At 36.6% G+C, this 15018-nt stretch overlaps 1 protein-coding gene across 1 annotated transcript; it reads left to right on the plus strand.

Moving 5' to 3' along the window:
* The first annotated feature begins 1781 nt into the window (after positions 1–1781).
* Positions 1782–13774, plus strand: LOC111472689 (probable ethanolamine kinase). The gene is made up of 11 exons (XM_023118297.1): positions 1782–1972; positions 2194–2285; positions 2421–2527; positions 4124–4229; positions 10922–11044; positions 11158–11249; positions 11365–11449; positions 11966–12071; positions 12164–12230; positions 13270–13362; positions 13449–13774. The coding sequence occupies exons 1-11, from the start codon at positions 1830–1832 to the stop codon at positions 13563–13565; spliced, it is 1131 nt and encodes a 376-aa protein (XP_022974065.1). The 5' UTR covers positions 1782–1829; the 3' UTR covers positions 13566–13774.
* Positions 13775–15018: the final 1244 nt, after the last annotated feature.

The following is a 15018-nucleotide window of genomic DNA, read 5'->3' on the forward strand; positions in this document are numbered from 1 at the left end:
CAGCTCGACGACTTGAGTTAAGGCTTATTTAGCTCGGTAAAGGGTTTTCGGACTCGTTCTCACATTTTCAACCCTCCCGAAGTTGTTTTTTTTATCCTATTAAGGGTATTTGAGGCCCGTAAGACTACTATTTACTCAAATTAAGTATTTTTGAGCTAAAAGTTGGAAATATTCAATACGTTTAGGTAAACTAAGTTCCCTGATATATCATAGTGTTGTGGCACTAGTCCGTATAGGGTAAATTGGATGTTGAAGGTATTTAGGAACTCCGATTAAAGCCAAAGAAGTAAACGACTATATTAAATCATGGGGACCTCATATATTTATGTATGTCATGTGCATTTGAATACTTTTACCTTATGTTATGTTAATATAGACGTGTACCTTTCGATATTTATGTTCGCCATGATATCATGTGAGTTTTTCCTTCTATGGTGTCCGATGACATGTTAACGCGTTTAGTTCGACAAGCTAGGTCTAGGGGTACGTATACAAGCCTATCCTGGTGGGTCCATGTGCGCGTGCGTGGGTCATGTGTGGGGAAATACACCACATCCAACCGTGTCTGGTTTGAAAAGAGCTCAAAGTCATGCTATGTTGTTCAAAAAAGATAGGTCCCATCATGTACGTGTGCGATTGCATTACGTACTGAGTATTTCCTCTTATATTTGAGGTAAAGGTTAAAACGACTCTGCACGGATGACGGTGATTTCGTTTAAACGACTTCATTAAATTTTTCACATATATCAAAAAAATGTATGTAATGACGTCTCTAATTTAGGTAAGAAAATTAGGGGCATTACACAGAGTATACTAAGAATTTCAAGAGATTAGACAAACTTATACCAATGTTACTCTGATGCTAATTGACCCGAATAAAAGATCTCCATAGTAATATGATATTGTCGTATTTGAGTATAAACTCTTAAACGCGCTAATACCAATGGAGATAGTATTTTTGAATATAATGACAAAAGCATCCCGAGCGGTTTTGTAACGAACATCGAACGGTAATTTCGCTTTCGGGAAGGGAGGATTAAGAAAATCCTATTGATTGGAGCTTTCTCCAGACCTCCGGGAAAAGCATGAAAAAAAAGGCTCGAATGGTACGATCCCTCCGTCACCCCAGAATGAAAGGGGCCCGGGAAAAGCATGAAAAAAAAGGCTCGAATGGTACGATCCCTCCGTCACCCCAGAATGAAAGGGGCGATCTCAAAGCATGAAAAAAAAGGCTCGAATGGTACGATCCCTCCGTCACCCCAGAATGAAAGGGGCGATCTCATAGTTCTTGGTCTGTGAAGATACGTNGTTAGGTGCTCCGTTTTATTTTCCCATTGAGGCCGAACCTAAACCTGTGCTCGAGAGATAGCTGTCCATATACTGATAAGGGATGTATGCCCATTGAGGCCGAACCTAAACCTGTGCTCGAGAGATAGCTGTCCATATACTGATAAGGGATGTATGAATTCTCGAGAAGAGAGGAGCCGAGGTGGTCCGGGTTAAAATGAACCATTTTAAATTGGAATTATAAATGTAAGTCATAAGATATTTTCAATAATTTAATAATTGGGTCGCATTAATGTGACGATTATAACAATAAAGTTAAGCAATAACAGTCAAATAAGTTAAACACATTTTTAATCGTGCGGTGGAGAATCGTCGCTATGATCATACAGAAAACAGAATCGTTGATGAAGGAGCACATGTTCCCATTAATATTGCGCTTTCAAATCTCCAAGAAAAGTTCGTGAATCTATGTTCTTTTGTTCTTGCGTTGATTCATAGCTGAATCCAAAAAAAAAAAAAAAAAAAAAAAAGATTGAGAAATCATGGGGGCTGAGAAGATCTACAATGGCTCCGTGGATGTGGAAGAATCTGTAGGAAATGGAGATGGAAATACCGAGTCGTATCAGTTATCGAATCTTTCCATCGACCATTGTCTTCCTCTTCCCGCCATGATCCCTTGCATAATGTTCGTATTGGTTCCTCTTTCATTTGCTTTCTTGTTTCCACATACGGATTGTTTATGGCGTCTATTTCTGTTGTGTTTTGGATGAACTGGAAGCAGGACGAACAGTGGTTCTTGTTTTTGTTTTTTTTTTTGAATTTGATGATGTCATCTCCCAGCTTCTCGGAGTTGATTCTGTAAGTTTGTTTGAATGTTTTTGTTCTGAATCGGTTTCTTAATTGCAGCGAGCTGTGTAAGGATCTGTTTAAGCAGTGGTCGGAGCTGGATGATTCTCGGTTCTCTGTTGAAACGGTCTCCGGTGGGATCACGAATCAGCGTGAGTGTTCGCTTACACAATGTATTTCTTCGTTCAATTAGATTACGGCAAGACTGTGTTCGAGGTTGTGGCTACTGTTTCTTCGTTGCTTGTGGATTTCTGTTATGTGAAAGGATTTTTTGTGGATTTCTGCAGTGCTTAAGGTTACAGTGGAGGAGGAAAATGGTAGTAACGTTTCCACCACCGTCAGACTATATGGACCTAACACGGATTATGTTATCAATCGTGATCGGGAACTTCAGGTAATTTGCGATGCTTCTTGATTGATTATTGCGTGTGAAAATATCCGTTTATTGTGTATGCTTCGTGTAGTGTTTGGTTTTAGTCGTTGTTCTTCACGTCGGCAACACCTTTTCCCTCTGTCTGTCATGATGTATCATCTTTTTGCATAGTCAACCCTAAAGCAATCTAGCCACGCACTCTGTGAATCGAAAGCTAACTGTTCTTAAGGTGATATATAGGTTTTGTTCTTAATGTGATATGGAAACTCTAGCTAGTTGAATCTAAGAACCCTCGTAAGCGCCTGAATTTGCAACTCCTAGTTCACAAATGCTAAAACTCCCCCGTTAATTTGATTTCACCCCAAGGAAAAAGTAAAACTCGAATTATCTTGTTGATAAAATATTTCAAGGCAAGAACACTTTTTGAGATTCAAATCACTCCACAAGCAAGATTGATCATATCAAGCTTGAATGATTCTAAACATGCAATCTAAACTACTTCTTTGAGATTCAAATCACTTCACAAGCAAGATTGATCATGTCAAGTTTGAATGATTCTAAACATGTAATCTAAACTACATAGAATTGCATAGAAAATTAGTCCCTGACTAAAGGAAAGTACAAATCCTCTTTTTACTGCATTTTCCAAGTCTCCTTTGGAAATATAACATACATGGTTTTATATAGCCTCAAAATGAAAACACTTGACCTTCCACGAGACATTTCAAGAGTTATAACCTTCATACTTTATGACCATAATTAGCCACTATTTAATCAACAGTAAACTAAAATTCAGCTATGTTTGAAAATATTCTCATGCTGTACATTTGGTGTTCGTTCATGTGTACATGACAATCAAAAACTGTACCTTTGACAGAAACCTATTGTGCTCAAACCTGATCTATATTGGTTCAGAATTCAAATATATATATCTAATTTTTTTTAACCATTAGCAATTGAGTACTGAATCAACATTTACGAAGTGGTTATTATTATTATTGTTTTGTGAATGATCTGATCGGCAAAATTGATTTTGGTGTTCTGGGTGGTCTATATACAACTCTTAAGGTAGGTAGTATTCTGTTTGTTTTTGTTTTATGCGTGCATACAAGTATTGAAGACTTCTTCTCTGTAATCAATTCATATTTGCTAAAGAGAGTGCCAGTTGTTTTTCTCTCTGTAATTGAGTAAGTTATCTGCTTTGTGTGGGAAATTCTGTTCCTGACAGAGAGGCGCGAATTGCCTGGGGTTGGATCTTGTGACTTTCAAGATTTTGACACTTGATTGGACTTGTTGCTCAGAGGGTGTAGTGTAGGCCTGAATCTCTTAAATCATGATTTTTTTTTCCTCATCCACAATTTCCTTGTCTTTTGTTCCATTTTACTTTCTTAATGATTTTCCTACGACTATTATGGTCTTACATCCCTTACTTGCATGGTCTTGAACCAAGAGGATTCAAGAAAGTTCGTGTGGATTTCATGAAATCTAGTGTGCAATCTATATAATACAACCATGTATTTTTTATTCTTATCTTGAATTTGATTGTCCAAATAATGCAACTATTTTTTTTATTTTTCACTTGGCTTCACTCTGTAATCTCATGAAATCTTGTATTAGGCAATCAAATATCTTTCAGCTGCAGGATTTGGTGCCAAGCTTCTTGGAGTTTTTAAAAATGGCATGGTGCAGTCATTTATTCATGCACGTACGCTAGAACCATCAGGTAAGAAGGCATTGAGAATCTGTCTGGTGTAGACCTTATTTACACACAATCCAGTTCAAACATTCAATATAGAAGATTGTTGATCATTATGTAGCATTTCATCTAAGAGTGGCCACGTTGAAATCTTTGTAGTTAAGATCTATTAGAGACAGGAAATGAAATATTAATTCAATACTAATATGTACATTTTAATAGTTAGATCTTGGTCTTAAATTTGTTTTTCACGTCCAGCAATATGTCGGCTGGGTTTTGAACATTTCACCTGAGAATCTTAATTTTTTCAGTAGTAGTAATTCAAATAGCCCTTGATTGGTTTAGAACCAGTTTATTCTTTAAGTACTTCATGCTCACAGCACCCTGCGCCTTCTCCCCCCCACCCCCACCTCTCCTTCTTCCCTTCAACCCCGGTTTTTCTTCATCAGTTTCTGCATTTAAGTTAGGTGTTCATCCTTTGATCTTGTATTTTCTTAGCTACTGGATCTTCAACCGATTAATCAGTTTATGCATCCAAGTTTAAATAGTTTTATCTGACTTCGGCTTCCAAGTTGAGCATCAGGTCTTACTTTTTTTTTTAAGTTCTGTTTCTGGTTTACCCTTGTTTTGAGTGAAAGATTCAAGGAGCTATTGTGTAAACAATAAGTATTTATGCTGGTTAGAGAATGACAGTTGAAGACATGGTCAACAAGCTGGTAATCCCCGGGGATGAATTTGGTACAAATCGCTTATGAATAAGAAGATCTTCTCTAGGGTGGAGCACTGAGTGTGCAGTACAGCGATCATCAGGAGCTTGGAAGAAAGCTTAGTCAAGTCTTTGTGGAAATTTCTAAAAAAGGTTGGCTCATTTTATGGGGTATGTTGAAAGACTTCCTAAAGAAGTATGAGAATAATTTCAGAAATCACAGAATCTGCCTAAGCTGCCCATGGTTAAGGAGTCTGTCAACTCCAGTCTCCAGAAGTTATGTGGAGATGGTGAACGGAAATCTGAGGTCCAATGTCCAATTGAAAAATCTTAATAGTTTTAAAATCTTCTCAACCAATTTGGCTAAGAAATGATCATGAAGTGGTGAACATGAGTTTTACTGAATTATTTGTTATTTCTTGAGGTCACTGTTTTGATCAAGCCTTTTATGATCGATAAAGCATTGCTCAACATGGATGAAGGAAGATTTCTAAAAGATTAAGGATCAAATGGAAAAAGAAACTCTTAGGAAATTTCATTTGAAGATTGAAAAGTGTTCAAGAGAAGAACAATTTCACTCAGATCTTGTTGAAGAGAATGGAGGTTGGAAATCAATTAAAATTTACCTTTATCAATTGGAAGAAAGGCACTTTTGAAGCAGTACGATAACACGTTGGAGGTCTTCTTATATCTCTGAAGCTTATATGAAAGTAGGAATTTTGATCCTTCCTTTGATCCTCTATTTTTTTATAGGAAGTTGACTGAAAGTGACTTTTCGAATTCCTTGGATTTTTTAAGGGTTAAGTCAGCAAGTAAAGGTGAAAAGGCCCTACATATGAAAGAATTGATGAGTTTCCGGCCCTATTAAATTCGGAAGGTTAGAGATTATGCATCAACGACTTATGATTGGTTGATGTGTTTAAATTACCAAGGGCTGCTTGATGACCAGTCATTACTTATAAGGAGATTCCTTCATCTACAGTACGTCTACGATTAATGATCTGCCAATTGAAGAATGTGGTATTAATGTAACGTCTGTTGATGTAAATGCAATAATTAAAGAAAAGTCTCTTCACGATCCTTCAGTGGCTTTCAACCCCTTATTCCTGATTCTTGAGGAAGTAAGAAACAGTTTTAGTGAGGCATATCTACTCTATTATACACGGTAAAAGGTAATTGACCCCTCAGTCCCTACTTCAATAATGAATGATTTTAATGCAGATTTTTACATTTTTACATTTGCCTTATACCAAAAAGGATGGATGCATGAGAAGTCAGGGATTATATACCTATTAGCCTAATCTCTTACCTTTACAAGATCATTGCTAGAGTCCTTTTGGAACAACTCAAAAAAGTCCTCTCCACCATTACTAATTACCGATCATCTTTTGTGGGGGGTAGACAAATTGTTGATGCCTGATTGATTGCCAATGAAGTGGCGGAGATATGTTTCAAGAAGAAGAATAAGGGCATTGTGGTTTAAATTGATATTGAAAATGCTTTTGACAAAGTGGATTGAAATCTTCTTGATTTAATCCTCAATACCAAGGGTTTTGGTACAACAGGGAGGAAGTGGATCAAAGGGTGTATATCATCTCCAAACTTCTCCATCATTATCAATGGTTACCCAAGAGGAAAGATATATGCCTCAAGAACCTTCAACATGGTGACCCTCTCTCACGCTTCCTCTTTATTATTGTCATGGATTGTTTTCGTAGAAGGTTGATCGAAACATGCTTTATTAGTGACATTAAATTGGTAAAGATTCTCTTCAGATGAATCACCTCCTATTTGCCAATGACACTATTATTTTTTCATCTAGAATATGGCAATTGACAACCTTCTTGGCCTTGTTGACTATTTTGAAAAGGCATCCAGACTGAATATAGATCATAAAAATCTGAGATTACTGGGGTAAATACAGAGCAAGATGAGGTTGAATTAATAGCCAACAAATTTGATTGTAGACAAGGACATTGGCTGAATTTATACCTAGGCCTCCCTTTATATAGAAAGCCAAGAACTAGGTCCTCTTGGACCCCAGTTGTTGAGAATATTGAAAGAAGGCTCTACTCATGAAATCACTCACACATATCCAAGGGAGTCATCTTACACTTTACAAGCCGCACTCTCGAATCTTCCACTTATTACTTGTCTCTCTCCGAGACCCCATTGAAAGTTTCTTCTATGGTTGAAAAACTCCATAGGTTCCTATGTAAAGGAAGCACATCCCATTCCGGAGTTCATCTTGTTAGATGAGATAAAGTCCCTAGTGGAGACCTCGAGCTTCAAAATTTGGCAGAAAAGAACAGACCTTTATTAGCCAAGTGGATATGAAGATACCTTTACGAAGAAGATGGTTTAGGGGACCATGGAGATCTATATAATTTCCATTAAACCTCGTCTGGGAAAGATTGAAACAAAAAGTGGGGAATGGAGATAAGCTAACACTTCATTTTGGCATGATCGTCAGTTCCCATGTCTTTTCTCACTGGCTTTTCTTAAAAAGATATATCCAGTCAAGACACATGGAATGAGAAACATGGTGGGTGGAATATGAATTTGAGGAGAAATCTCTCTGATGACGAAACTGAGGAATGGATTAATTTTATGGACCTATTGAATAGGGTTCATTTAACACACTACAGGGATTAATGCGCATGAATTTGGAATAACAAGGGGTTTTACTCCACTAAATCTCTACTGATCGATCTTGACACCTGTAGGACAGCACTACACCCTCTTCAAGAGGCGATATAGACAGATTTTTATCCAAAGAAGGTTAATTTTCCCTTTGGGAACTTGGCCACGATGGCATCAAGACATTTGAGAGAATGCAGCTCCATTTGCCACACATGGTTTTATCTCCACATTGCTGCACATCTGTAAAACTACTCATGAAACTCAGCCATTTATTCATTACTTGTCATTGCACTCCCAGATTTTGGTTGGAATTGATAATTACTCTCAGATAATATACAACCTCATACCATTGTGAAGATAGATGGAGGTCTTTTGTCTTTAATTGGAATCAGAGTCATGGTCTCAACCTAGCTGTGTTGGTGAGATCCTCAATGATTTTGAAGAGGAGATTAAGAGTGCGACAGTGATACACACCTAGTATTATCAAACAATGTGATCTGTAGTCATGCTCTGTCTAATTTTGCTCTGGACCTTGATAAGAGCAAACTCTTGTAGGCAATTGAGAGTGGATGGATGAAAGGAGGCACCTTGTTTGAAGGGAGGATTGTTAGGTGCAAACGAAGTCCCACATTGACTAGGAGGTATGAGGTCTTTCGGTGGTTTCAAAAACAAAACCATGAAGGTTTATGTCCAAAGTTGACAATATCATACGAAAACCATGAAGGTTTGTGGACAATATCATACCAGTGGAGGTCATTTTTTTTTTCTTTTATCACCTTCCATGCTGTCCTTCAAGCTGTTCCCTAATAAGAAGCATCCAAAAAACTCTTCCATCATAAAACGGGTGGTCATTTCCACTTTGGACATAAATCCTCATGACTTTACGTTTGGAACTACCCAAAAAGTTTCATACTAATAGAGATGATTGTGGTCAGTCACATCATAGATTTGCCCCTTCCCTAGCCAATGTTGGAGTTTGTTTGCACCTAACACAAGGAATGTAGCAACCATCTCTTTCAAGGTAAGAAAAACACTTTTTTTTTTCTTTTTTTTTTTTTTTTTTTTTTTTTTTAATGAGAGACTTGGAAAATACTCTTTGTTAAGTCACCGTTAAACTCACACAATTACAATCTTAAACTAATAGGATGCATTATATTTAATTATATCAATACTTCAACACTGCTCTTTACTTGTGGGCATGAAAATTTGTAAAAAGCCAAACAAATGGAATAAATATTAATTCGAGAGAAAATGATATTACAAGGGTTACTGGAGTTTAAACACAAGGCCTCTTACTTTTCTGCCAATTGATAAGGACAAAAGACCCCTCTCTACATATCTATACAATGGTATGATATTGTTCATTTTGAGTATAAACTCTAGTGACTTTGTTTTTAGAGCTATCCAAAAGACCTCATACCAATGGAGATAATAATCTTCTTTCGTGTTTCCTTCCTTCATCCAAAATTTTCTTTCCTTAAGCCTACTATTCTATCTAGTGTTCGATTAATCTAGTTCTTTTTAGATTTCGTTCGTGGTTATTTTTTGTTTTTACATTATTAAGTTGATCCCAAATTATGGAGGTTTGAAGCCGTTGTATATGTGATAATTGTTTTTGCATTTGGTATGAAATTGATATGTTCTATATATTGAAATGTGAAGTACAACTAGGTAATTCCCCTATCCCTCAGATTTGCGATGGGGTTGAAGACGCTTTAGTTGAATTATAGCAGCTTCCAAAGAAAGCTTATTTCTTTACACAAGATATGATGAGGTTGACACCTCCCGTCTCTCCAAATTCAACTCTGTCAATGGTTAGCAAGTTGTCTATTTTGTGTGGCATCATTTTGGAGGACGAAAGTTGATCAATGTGCCTGCCATTATTTGGACAATTTCCCTGGATGGAATTGTTTGCGGGAAATACTAAAGAATTTCTTTAGTCTTTTGAGGCTTGCCATTATTTGGACAATTTCCCTTTTAAGATGTCTCCTAGAATAGATCCAATTTCTCTTTATGAGATAAATGAACCGTCCAACAGGTGAAGTTATGTGGATGTTGCTACATCTACACAATAGTATTATACTGTCTGCTTTGGGCTTAAACCCTCGTGACGTTACTTTTGGAACCACCCAAAGTGCTTCATATTAATGGAGATAATTATCCTTACTTATGTACCATAGAGCTCTCCTTTCCTTGGTCAATATGAGAATTTGTTTGCTCTAAACACTCCTTCCCTCAAACAAAGTTTCACACTTGAGCATCCCTTCAATGTCTACTACTAACAACTAGAGCTTACTCTTCACCTCGTGGCAGTAACTAGATCATCCCAAGGCAACATCCAAATAGCACAAGCACCGAGTCAGTTTGTTTTGACGTCAATTTCTAGTCTCTATCTCATTCAAGGCTTCAAACCTTCTAAGCTGTGAGTTTGGCTCTCTATTGAAAGTCTTTTTGAATCCTCAATCAGCACTAAGTTTGTTTTAACGTTAGTTTCAAGTCTCCGCATTCAAGGCTCCAAAGCTTCTAAGCTGTAAGATTCTTCTTTTTCGGAAGGTTTAAGGAAGAAAAGAAGAAGAAACCGAATGCTCCTATTTATTCTTTCATTATTGATATGTTCTCTAAAAGCCCCCTTGAATCCATTTGATTTCTTTTTTACCGAGGCCCTTTGTTGGAAGTTTTCTCCTTCTCTTAGCAGTTCCTTTTGCATCATTTATGAAGTTTATCTGTTGGAGGGATCCTGTTGTCGGCTGCTTTGCATTGCCCCAGCTGCTCTCATAATTTCCTACGGTGTTCTTTATTTTAGCTTGTATTTGTTTTCTCTTTACCAGACATACTTCCTATTACCTTTTAGAGCTCCTATATTTGAGCATTAGTCTCTTTTCATGTGTTCAATGAAAAGTTTCGTTTCTTGTTTTTTAAAAAATAGCTCTTGATTGGGCTGAATTGGGCTGAAGGACATTGTTTGGAGAATGATAGCCTGTCTTAGGAGATGTGTGGTTTCATCAGACTTGAAGGTAATGTTGTGTAGGATACTTTAAGATGCATTTTTTTCGTTTACAATGAATATTGGTTTGTTTTGGAGGTTGATTAGAAAAGACCAATTGGCTTAGCCATTATTACATGGACTAAACCGAGCTATATCCTGATTCAGTGTGGACATCAATTTGGGATCTTTAACCCTTAATTTGTCATCCATCTTTTTTACTTTCAATAGAGTTGCTTGTGTGTTTATCTTGGAACTGCTTCCCCCTTCAGTCTCTTACGTTTTCATGTGTCATGTCCTATTGTTTTTTTTTTTTTCTCTATGGGAGAATCTTTTGAATCCTATGATTAATAACAAATATTTTGTTAATTTTGCTTGGTTTTGCAGATATAAGAAAGCCAGAGCTAGCTGCAGAAATTGCTAAACAGCTTAATAAATTCCACAAAGTGTATATTCCAGGTTCTACAGAACCTCAGTTATGGATCGAAATTTTTAAATGTTACGGGAAAGGTTATTTTTCTTCAACCAATAACAAGCTTCTTCTGGTCAGAGGACCCCTCATGCAGTTGAATATTCTATTTTCTTTTGAACTGGTTTTCACGTTTCTCATTGTTGACTTTCAGCCTCTGCACTGCAATTTGATGATACCGAGAAGCAATGTATATACGATTCAATTTCTTTTACGGAAATTCACAATGAAGTACTTGAGATTAAGGTAGTCTCTTGCATAGAGCCATTTTATTGATTCTTTGTAATAGCTTTTGACTATTTTTTGAGTGACCATCTGCTTTGGAAAAGAGTCTGTTTATTGATGCAACTTGATTGAACAGGAACTAACAAGCCTCCTTGATGCACCCGTTGTGTTTTCGCACAATGACCTGCTTTCTGGGAACCTAATGCTAAATGAGGAAGAAGGTAACCACCTATAATACTACATTCCACTTCTTCCCTAGATTCCTTCAAATTCTCCATTACCATATATTACTTTCTTCTCTCATATAACAATATATATGTACTCCCCCCGCTCTCTCATGTACTCTCGTCTATATATCCTTCTCCATTTTCCATATTATTATTATTCCCTTATGATATGAATTATGAAGATGTGCTTTCATATTGCAAATATTAAGGATATTAAATAAGATCTTTTATACTTTCCAAATAGTTGTGCAAGGGACATTAGCATGTCTTTGACTGTTGAGAATGAACAACTTATGAGATGCCGGAGTAAGATATAATGGTAGTAATGTGGACGTTAGGACTTCGAATGTGGATCTTCTTCTGGTTAGCAATTTGATTCCCTCACTAGGCTGAGAGGGAACTTGACGACCAAGGATTGATTGGCTGTGAACTTTAGTTGGACTTCTCTGCTTTCCCCCAATAAGATTCTCATCATATTGACCTCATATTGCTCATCTTACTAACATGCAGAACGACTCTACTTCATTGATTTCGAGTATGGATCATACAATTACAGAGGCTTCGACATTGGCAATCACTTCAATGAATATGCAGGCTACGACTGTGACTACAGCTGGTAGGTTCTTAATCTTCTTTTCATCTGTAAATTTTCCGTCTAAAATATAGGAAAATTGAAGTTTGACTATAGTTTCATCAATTGCTGAGCAGTTATCCGTCCAAGGAGGAACAGTATCATTTCTTCAGGCATTATTTACAACCTGAAGAACCAGACGAGGTGCGTTGACAGAAATACTCATTTCATTTTAGCTCAAAGATTCATGCATTCTGTTGATGTATGTTTAAAAAGTCTAGAATCTGGTTGACTTTTTCATCAACCCATGATGACCTCTGCCATGAACGCTTTCCTTATCTTACTTTGAGCCTCAACACCATACGCTGTAGGATTGAGGTTTTATGCTCATTCTCACGAATCTTCTTCTCTTAATTCTTTTTCATGCATTTTATGTTGAGGATGGTTGGGAGAGAAGTCCCACATTGACTAATTAAGAGTAAGGAATACATCTCCATTGGTATGAGGCCTTTTCGGGAAGCCAAAAGCAAAGCCATGAGAGCTTATGTTCAAAGTGGACAATACCATACTATTGTGGAGGTCCATGGTTTCTAACATGGTATTGGAGTCATGCTCTTAACTAACCATGCCAATAGAATCCTCAAATGCCGAACAAAGAAGTTGTAAGCCTCAAAGGTGTAGTCAAAAGTGACTTAAGTGTCGAACAAAGGGTGTATTTTGTTTGAGGGCTCCAGAGAAGGAGTCAAGGCCTCAGGGGAGACTCTATAACTGTACTTTGTATGAGGGGAGGATTGTTGAGGATTGTTGGGAGAAAAGTCCCACCTCGACTAATTAAGAGCAAGGAATACATCTCCATTGGTATGAGGCTTTTTGGGGAAACCAAAAGCGAACCCATGAGACCTTATACTCAAAGTAGACAATATCATACCATTGTGGAGAGTCGTGGTTTCTAATGTTATGGGCTTCCAATTCTTTGCTTAAACTGAATTGGTACTCTACCCTAGGCAGTAATCTTTTTTCCTTTTCGTTCTCTTTTTTTTTTTATCACTCCCTTTTTTGAGAACATATGTTATATAACTTATTAATCTCAAATTTATGATTACGATAATTCGAACATGGATGGAATGTAAATGTAGAGTACCAGAATATATTAGTTCTCTGACGCTTCGAGGATCTGCAGAGACATTGTACTTTTTAGCAATCATTTTCTATACTAATTTGAACTACTGTATTTTCGTGGAAGGTTTCCCAAGAAGATCTTGAAGCTCTCTACGTGGAGTCAAACATATTCATGCTGGCTTCACACTTGTATTGGGCTTTATGGGCGCTTATACAGGTATCTTACTTCATCCATTGACCTTCCATACTATTTGACCCAAATGTTTTATGTTCTATGTTCATTCACTTAATTATACTTTTTAGGCAAGGATGTCTCCAATTGATTTTGATTACCTTCGTTATTTCTTCCTGCGTTACAACGAGTATAAAAAGAATAAAGAAAAATATTGCTCTTTGGCGAGATCTTTCCTTGCTCGATGAGGATCGGGTCGTGGACCTGCATAGATAATACAATGGGGGGGGTGTGGTAGTATCAGCAATCAGTTTGTATCAACCCCATAAACATAGAGGCAGGTTTGATTTCTCATTCTTTACTTGATCTGTTGTAAAGTGGTATTTTTACTCTGATAATTCGTCATAAACTTTAAATAATCAATTACGTTTTCATGGCCAGTTCTTAGAAATTTTTAGAAGGATTTGTTAGGAATCACGGATCTCTACAATGGTATGATATTGTCCACTTTGAGCATAAGTTCTCGTGACTAGTTCTCATAGCTTTGTTTTGGGCTTCCCCAAAATACCTTATACCAATGGAGATGTATTCCTTACTTATAAACTCATGTCAAACAAAGTACATTATAGAGCCTCCCTTGAGGCCTATGGGGCCCTCGAACAAAGTACACCCTTTGTTCGACACTTGAGTCACTTTTGACTACACCTTCGAGGCTCACAACTTCTTTGTTTGGCATTTGAAGATTCTATTGACATAAATTAAGGGCATGACTATTGATACCATGTTATGAATCACATGATACCATGTTATGAATCACAGATTTCCACAATGGTATTAACTTTGAGCATAAGTTCTCATGACTTTTCTTTGGGCTCTCCCAAAAAGACTCGTACCAATGTAGATGTATTCCTTACTTATAAATTCATAATCATTCTCTAAATTAGTTAACGTGGGTCTCCCTCCCAATAATCCTCAACACAGTTCCAGTTATAACAGATTTTAAACGAATTTTCTCTATTTAATATTTTTGGCAAAGAACAGAGTTTGGATGAGAGACAAAAGTGAAAACAATGTTTGTCTCCCAATTAGTAAATTGCAAATCACTTAGTTCATTGTTATTAATTACAATTATGCTTTAAAGTTATGATATATAAATGAGCTAATTAAAATTAGTCCAAATAAACGTTCAATAAGTAATGAGTTATAATTAATGAAAAACATTTTTTTAAGTTAACTCATCTTAATTAATTAATTAATGATTATGTCTAAGATATTGTTAGCTAATTAATTAATAATGTAAATAAGTAATTTATTTATTTATTAACTTTTATTTGTAAAAATGAAATAAAAATGTATTTAAATAAGTTGTTATAAATTTATAATAATTTGCCATTATCCTGATCTTTTCTATAGGTCAAACTAGTGTGAGTGGTGACTTTACTATGGTGGACGGAAAATGTAAATATGCAAGCACACCTTACACCATACGGGCCATATCACAACCCTCTCATGGCCATATCACCAAATTTTCTAAATTTTGCTAGCATCCTATGACTGTACCATGTCATGAATCACGCCACAATTATTCTAAAGTTTCATGGTCTTAACTTCCATCACGTTCATCACATCTCTTAAAGAATTTCATATAATTATGACCATATTGCGACTCTAACAGCAGAGTCATATTGCCTATCTCTTTAC

This window comes from Cucurbita maxima, unplaced genomic scaffold (genome assembly GCF_002738345.1).
Source record: "Cucurbita maxima cultivar Rimu unplaced genomic scaffold, Cmax_1.0 Cma_Scf00084, whole genome shotgun sequence".
Classification (NCBI taxonomy): Eukaryota; Viridiplantae; Streptophyta; class Magnoliopsida; order Cucurbitales; family Cucurbitaceae; genus Cucurbita; species Cucurbita maxima.

Excerpts from the sequence above, each read along its gene's own strand:
- LOC111472689 (XM_023118297.1), top strand. The coding sequence starts at position 1,830 with ATGGGGGCTGAGAAGATCTACAATGGCTCCGTGGATGTGGAAGAATCT. Across the intron at positions 11,045-11,157 it reads TTTTAAATGTTACGGGAAAG|CCTCTGCACTGCAATTTGAT; the intron begins GTTATTTTTCTT and ends GTTGACTTTCAG. Across the intron at positions 12,072-12,163 it reads TACGACTGTGACTACAGCTG|TTATCCGTCCAAGGAGGAAC; the intron begins GTAGGTTCTTAA and ends ATTGCTGAGCAG.